Raw genomic sequence first — 7,687 nt, forward strand, 5'->3', positions numbered from 1 at the left:
GGAAGAAGATGAAGGCGTTGGTGGTTTTGTTTAAGAGAGAAGAGGAACGAGTTAAGGTTTTGGTGGACGTGGCAGGGTAGTTGTGTCCATTTCAATCAAAAGATTCTTTTGGTCATTTGACCCAAACAGAATCTCTACCCGTCCATTTGGCCCACCCATTTTTGGCTATTTAGCCTATTTTCTGAATTTTTAAAATGAATAGCTCGAAACTGACAGAGTTCAAATTTTAAACATATGTTTGAAAGAAATCGAAGAAAAAAGGTCCCATTTCATCAAATTTAATCGTATTGAGGAAATATCACCAATAAAAACAAAACGAAAAAGACTACTAATGTATCATTTCTTTTCATTCCACACAACCATACAAGCATGTAAATATAACCACCCTCGATACCACATCATTGTGCGGACACTCTTTTCTTTTCGTACAACCAATAAAAGCTGAGTGGTACAATCAGCGTGGGTTAAACGACATTTTCATATTTGTCTCCACACTATACTGGTCAGAATCATTGATCGCGTAAGTGTTCATCGGTACAGTATACAGGTCTGTTGTCTCAGATGGTGAATATGTGCGCTCCTCATGGTGTTTACGAAGAAGATCCGGTGTTAATGGATGTGTTGATGACGATTCCATTTTTCTCAAACTTTCTAGCTCCATGGCGACTTGCTTCATTGTAGGCCTGTCTCCACCCTTTGGACTAAGGCATTTCTTTGCAAGCGTTGCAACTGCAAGTACTTGCTCCGGATTCCCTTCAGTTACTACTCGAGTCTCAAGAACATGGAGCATATTGTTACCTTTTACAGACGAAATAAAATACGATACAATGTTTCTTTGCTCTTCAGATCTCAAAAATGATATGGGTTTTTCTCCTGTTAAAAGCTCTACAAGAACTACACCAAAACTATAAACATCGCTTTTATCTGTTAACTGTCCAGATTGATGGTATTCCGGATCCAAATATCCTAAGGTGCCTTGTACTAATGTGTCTATTTCATTCTGATCATGTGGATTCAACCTTGATGCTCCAAAATCTGCCACTTTTGCAGTGTAGTTTTCATCTAATAATACATTTGCTGATTTGATGTCCCTATGAATAACGGGTATGGAAGCTGCAGAGTGCAAGTACGCAATTGCACTGGCAGTTTCAGCTGCAATCCTCAAGCGGCTTTCCCAAGATATAGAAGATGTGATAGCATCCTCAGTTTTATGGATATGTTGAGAAAGGGTGCCATTGGAAACATATTGATAGACAAGTAAAGGAACTTCAGTCTCTAAACAACATCCCAAAATCTTCACAACGTTACGATGATTAACTTGAGTTAAAATAACAAGCTCGTTGATGAATTCTTCAATTTGAGCCTCATCAATAATTTTTGATTTCTTAATTGCCACGACACGACTATCAGATAAAGTTCCTTTGTAAACGACCCCATGACCTCCACGCCCAAGTATCAATTTGTCATCATAATTATTGGTTGCTAGTTTTAGCTCTTCTGCTGTGAAGATCTTTGCTGAAGACTCTCCGCTGCTTTCCTGTGAGCATATTTGTTGCTTTAAGAGTAACCCTCCATTCCTTTGAAAAAATCTCGACTTTAGCAGGATTTGGTTTCTCTTCCTCATACTGAAGTATAACCAAGAACTACCAATAATCAAGAAAAAAATGCCTAAACCGATGCCTGCACAAATCATTGGTTCAATTTAATTTAATATAATGAACTTAAATTTACAAAGCAATAAGTTGGTGAGATATATTTTACCAAGAGAGATTTTAAACACTGGAGATGCCTGATTATTGTGAAAGCAACCACTCCCACCTCTCCTGCCATCACCATGACTCCCTTTCGGACAAGAACATTTGTAACTTCCTACGGTGTTTGTACAAATCTCCACGCAAAGATTTTTGTTTTGATCCTCACACTCGTTAATGTCTGATTAAAATAGATTGAAATTTCATTAGATCTGCAGTTATGGTAAATAGAATTACAGTAAGTTTCAGTATTATTTGTCAGTACACATGTCTAGTATCTATTCACCAGATGGAACGAACATCCTACGCCAACTCAATTTGTTAAGAAGCTAACATTGAACCATATCGGAAGTCATTTATGCGATTAAAGGTAACTTGACATACCTTGGCATCCGGGGCTGAGATAAGGGTTTCCCTCGTATCCATCATGGCAAGTGCAACGATATCCAGGATTGTTGTCAGAATTGATGCAATAACTATTCTCGTGGCATGCATAGCCTTCCACATCCTTCTGAGCTTCTTCGCAAGTCTTATTTCCTAAGGCCCAATCAAGTACAATGGGTAAATTTCTTGCTTTAGTGATAAAAATTTTCCCATCCAAAATATCCGACGCACTGAATGTGTACTGATCTTGCTCGGCTACGAAAGCATAACTACAAGGGTCAAAAGACGAGGTCACGGACACATTTTGCGATACACCGAAGTAGACTGACATGTTAAACATTGTTATCCCCTTTGGGATGGTAATCTCGCAGCACCCTTTGCCAAAGCAAGTTTCATTTTCGACGCTTTGCTTACTCTCACAACTTGATGAACATGCGCTTGAGTAATCCTTGAAGTCCCCATCTATAGATGCGTACGTGGAACACCCGAGTCCGAAGAACATGTTTTTGGTCGATAATGTGAATGGTGTCCCTCTAAAGTTCATTGATGTATATAGCCCTGTCTTACCAAGTTTTAGCTCGACAGAAGATTCATCGTAACACAGGGAAACTGGCACACTACCTTTCACACGGATTTCATTCTCTGAAATATCAATAATCTCAACATTGCCTCCTACACCATGGAAAGCCTTAGGAGGATCGAATGAATTATTGCAAGAAATCCCGTATAGGAACCCTGTTCCACCAATCGCGCAATCATTCTCATTCGAACTGACTATCCCAAACGGGTAAGGAATGGAAATATTTCCACATTTAGATTCGCAACCAGGTTTAGCTTTGAAGAATTGAGGAACAGATGATGAGAATGCTAGGGTGAAGCAAGAGAGTTGCACCAGGTATAAGAGTTTTAGAAGCATATTGCAAATTGCAATCACTAAATCTGCTATTGGTATAATTGTTGATAGGTTTAATATATATTTTTGTTCGGAGAAGAAGAAGAAGGTTAATATTGTGTTTTTTGATTTGAAACGGTCAACGTTCATATAATTTGTGCCGGTTGAACTAGTGGGAGATAATATGATTGGACTTTGATTTGTTGTTGGCTGCTGCTCTTGCCTGTTGCATGCTTGGAAAGGTCAATAAGATCAAACATATAAGCTCTTCCTTTTCAGGTACTACATATCTTCTCAACACAGAAGTCGACCTTTTTCATTTGAATTAACAATAGCCACTACTGGTATTATTGCTTTTCTATTTTGTTTCTCCGTTTACTCTTATCTCTAAATGCTAGAAATTGAGAATTTCCTGGAAAATTGATTTATCCACTTGCTAGTTCAAAATTAAAAAAACATGAATACGCAACAAAAATGTATACACCTCGGATGCTGTGTAAATTGTCTTAGTAGCATCATCCTTCCATAGTCAAGATTCCATATGGTTTCTTCTTGGGAGACTTTTGAGTGACCGACTAGTTTAGTTTCCAGACAAGAACTTCTTGAAAGAATAAAATATAACGAAATTGAGATGGAGACACTTTCGTTTTAGTTGATTAGAGTTTAGGTCTCGGACTATTGACCTAGTGTATCCCTCTTAAAGGGAGGATTTATTATGAAATCGTGCCATCACATCAGTTAAGAGTTTCGGTTTCATTTACAAGAAAGGGTAAAGTGTAGTTAGGCAGGGACACAAAACTTAGTAATTTGGTGAACATGGTGGTGGGTGATTGATTTTTGTTGAGTTTTGTGTTTATAGCCGTTGAATTATTTTGTCAAAAGTAAAAAATTATGATGGGCCTGGATTGTATACGTGTGTACAATCTTCCAAGAGTCCAACACGACACTTTTCAGAATAAAAAAAGTGAAAATTACAGCCACATCCATTTTTAAGATTTTGGCCACCGTGAAATCCACCGAGAAAAAGGTTCAGGCGTGCATCCAGTTTTGGAGAATAAATTTTTCATGGACCCATATTTCTTAAAATTATGATTTTCCTTTTATTTCTTCTTCTCCATCCGTAGTTTCTGGTTATTTCTTTAAAAACTTTGATTAGAGGAATTAAGAGCTGCTGATGTTTACCGATTCGACGAAATGATTTCATGAACTTATTATCTCAAGGTTTTTATATCTTATAGTTTCCTTGTGATATGACGAGTTTTTTTCGTTTTTAGCTTTCTAGATCTGGGGATCTTCTGTTCCAAATGTCATACAAAATTCAACGGAAAGAACCAATTGATTTGAGGGTCTCTTCACCAGCAACAACAACAGTGGATTTGGAAATTTGATTGGTATTGGGTGATTTAGGGTTTGAGAAGATATTTTGATGGAAAAGAGATGAATCGGTGATGGCTAGCAGTTAGATTTCGAGGTTCAGAGACAGCATGGGTTCTGGTTGTTGTTGCTCAAGCAAGTGACGATAAATCGCTGCCGGATAATAGAATTGAGATGGGTTTTGTGCTGCTGTCAAATTGAGAGAAGAAAGAAATCCTGGGTTATGTGATTTATGGGTTTGTGAAGGATTGGAAGACGGTAACAGATGTGGTCAAGAATGGGTGGGATTGATCTTGTACAAAGACACCCATCACAACATGCTGTAGCACTCATCTGTGGATCCTTACTGCTTGAATGATCATCCGCGGAGAGTGGATCTATATATAGAAAAACAATGGTACGAAGCATATTAATTTATGGATCTTCCATCTTAACTAATGAATATATTAAGCATTTAAAAGACCGAAAACATAAGTTTTGTACCTTGGAGTATGTTAGAGTCACTGTCATTAACTCGGATGAAGTTATGGATGGAAGAAAACGAGTACTTGGGTGTTTCTTCGGTTTCAGTGGTTTCTCTAGTACTTGTTGCTACAAAATTACGAATAAGTTAGTTAGTATTACTACTGTTAGTCTTGATAATGCTGGGGGATTCATCCTTCATAGACCAATTTCTCTCTTGTAAAGTTTGCTATGTAAAATTCTCTTTAATCCTACTTTTCTTTATAGACCCGGCCCCTGCTCTCTCTCTCAATCTCGTTCTGGTTGCCCGCTGTCTAGCTGCCGGTTTTAGGGAACATGTAATTCACGAGTTGAATAATCTTTTATGCAGCTACGTGAATGGTTGCATAACCTATTATGCATCTACAAAATTTGTTACATAACGTGATAGACAAATTTTTGTGACCAAATTGTCCTCAATTTTCAGTATTGTTGGTACTCGATTTTCTACTTATTATGGTGTTTTATTTGTTTGTAGGTATTTTTGGAAAATTCTGCTCGAAAAGTTGGTATAGGCACTCGGAGGACACATGTTATTCGGACTCTCAGTTTTGGATAAGGGGCGCCTAACTGATAAGGGGCACCCCAGGGAACCAACTGCTAATCGCACCCCATTACTGATTAAGGGGGCTCCATCTTCTTCCTTGATTTGAAAAGAAAAAATTGGCAGCAAATTTGGTTTCAACGGTAAAGGATTTATTATCTTTAAGATAAGAATATCTTCTTGCCTTACAAACATGACATTTTGAAGAAAAAGGAAGTTATCTTGTATTAAACAAGAAAAATATCCTTAGAAGATTTTATCTTGGATTTTATTCTGCGAATTAAAGAAGATATGGGTTTAGTAAAGAAATATATAGAATAAAGAGAAGGAAAAATTCTGAAGATATTTTTAATTAAAAGAAGAAGATTTTGGAGTTATCGAAGAATATATTTGAGTGATGTGTATTTGTGTGTATAAATAGAGAGCTAGAGAGCACATTTGGGGAGAGTTTTTGGGAGAGAAAATAAAATCACTGTTTTATCATTGTTTCTCCCATTTCATCTTTGTAAACACCCTTTGAGCAATGAAAATGAATTTTGAGCGTGTTTCCATGATGATGAGCTAATTCTCGCGCAACCACAATGGATGAAGCTATCTATGCATGAATGATTAGTAACAATTTTACTTTCTCTAATTTAAAATTTATAATTCATTCAATCACCGCTTTTGCGGAGTTGTAAATGTCCACATAATTTTCTTAATTACTTCTGATTCAATTTGATAGATTATACTTTGTTTAATTGATTGATAGTCTATTCTTAGGGAATACAATTAATATTTGGGAATATGTTTGATTATGTGTGAATTAAGAAATAAAGGACTTAAAAGATAGTTAGAGTTTTGAAACATATTTGGTATCGTTCATTCATGTGTAATAGTGAAATCTAGTGTCTTGGTTACTTTTAATATCTTGAAATCAATTTTGCAATAAGTTTTCTATTTTTAAGTTTTATAAGTCTAAAATCATTTGCTTTCACAAGTCTCAACGAACTTATTACTACAACTCAATTTGAAATCACATCAATTTTTGGCGCCGCCGACGTAGACTTGTCTTTAGGCTAGAGTTTTTAGATTTTTTTTTAGGTTTTTATTTGTTTTTCATTTTTATTTTATTTGTTCTTCTTTACGTTTTGGGTTTTTGTCTTTTCCTTACAGATTTTGGAATTTGGAGCGAAAGAAAAATTTGCCAAAGCTTTTGGTGAATACTTAAAGATTTGGAGTAAAACAAAGCGAAAGAGCGAAAGAAAAGGAGAATAAAAATTAATTAAAAAAAAAAGAGAGAGACAATTTTTTTTTTATTTTTTTAGATTTCTTTGATTCTTTTTCTTTTGCACTTTATTTTGGACTTTGGACTGTGGACTTTGGGACTTTATTTTTTTAAACCCTACGGAAGGGTAGTTTAAATAACTGTTTGCAGAGAAGGACGGCGATTACGATATCGCCTCGGCCCCTCGGGTTCGTACATGACATAGGAGTCGTGGCCCGAGTCGACTTCAGCGGTTCATCCCCCGTCTGGTACGGGAGGTAAGTTTGTCGAAACACTCGCGAATCTCCTGTCAGCGAGTTACTGTATTCCTTCGTTTGCATATATGCTGAGGATTTGAAAACGGCTGCTTTAATTTCCTAGTAAAGGGCAAGGACTGGCCATACAAGATAAGGGTTCGGATTTCATCACCGTTCCCTTCTTGCCCGCCTTAGGAAAACGAAACCAAACGCGAACCTAAGCCTAAAATTTGACTAGAACGAGACCTATAGGGTAACGAGCTTAATAGGAAAGTCATTCGAAAAATATTGGTTACTCTTTTAAGCATGCTTCAAAGTTCATGATGGTTTCTGTGAGTTGAATACGCCGCCTTGTAACGCCGGTGAGGCCTTGGGTATCAAAGCTCCATTGAGCTTCCCTCTTCTCGATTCAACTTACTTAAACTCGGATTGATTCCAGAGGGGTTTGCTTAAATTGTAACGAATTCCCTTTCGAAGGATTAGAAGCTGGTCTAGAAACAATCTAAGTGGAGCCATCATGCTTTTTGTTTGCTAGAAATCTTTAGGTTTGCTTTGGTGGAGTCAGCCTGTTTGTGTTTGCATAGAACTTCCCTTCCTTTTAGGATTTCTTTCTTTTTCTTTTGTTTTTCTAGTGTATGCCCAAGGTTATTAAAGAGCGGGCTTGGAAAAGAAACACTCTAGGTCGTTTGATTAGTGATAAACCTAGTAGTTCTTCTTGTGAAGGCGGGGAGCTCGAAG

The 7,687-nt window shown here is 37.0% G+C and overlaps 1 protein-coding gene across 1 annotated transcript; it reads right to left on the reverse strand.

Moving 5' to 3' along the window:
• Window positions 1-341: 341 nt before the first annotated feature.
• Window positions 342-3,060, reverse strand: LOC113285944 (wall-associated receptor kinase 5-like). Its single transcript, XM_026534679.1, has 3 exons — window positions 2,136-3,060; window positions 1,762-1,932; window positions 342-1,680 (listed from the first exon to the last, which is right to left on the reverse strand). The coding sequence occupies exons 1-3, from the start codon at window positions 3,049-3,051 to the stop codon at window positions 455-457; spliced, it is 2,313 nt and encodes a 770-aa protein (XP_026390464.1). The 5' UTR covers window positions 3,052-3,060; the 3' UTR covers window positions 342-454.
• Between the last annotated feature and the right edge of the window lie 4,627 nt (window positions 3,061-7,687).

The sequence above is a fragment of the Papaver somniferum genome, chromosome 6, assembly GCF_003573695.1.
Source record: "Papaver somniferum cultivar HN1 chromosome 6, ASM357369v1, whole genome shotgun sequence".
NCBI classification, from domain to species: Eukaryota; Viridiplantae; Streptophyta; class Magnoliopsida; order Ranunculales; family Papaveraceae; genus Papaver; species Papaver somniferum.

What these genes read in the sequence shown, in the direction of transcription:
- LOC113285944 (XM_026534679.1), bottom strand. Translation starts at nt 3,051, where the DNA reads ATGCTTCTAAAACTCTTATACCTGGTGCAACTCTCTTGCTTCACCCTA. An exon ending in TCTCAGCCCCGGATGCCAAG is followed by an intron (nt 1,933 to 2,135) that starts GTATGTCAAGTT and finishes TATTTTAATCAG; the next exon opens with ACATTAACGAGTGTGAGGAT. An exon ending in AGTGTTTAAAATCTCTCTTG is followed by an intron (nt 1,681 to 1,761) that starts GTAAAATATATC and finishes TGATTTGTGCAG; the next exon opens with GCATCGGTTTAGGCATTTTT.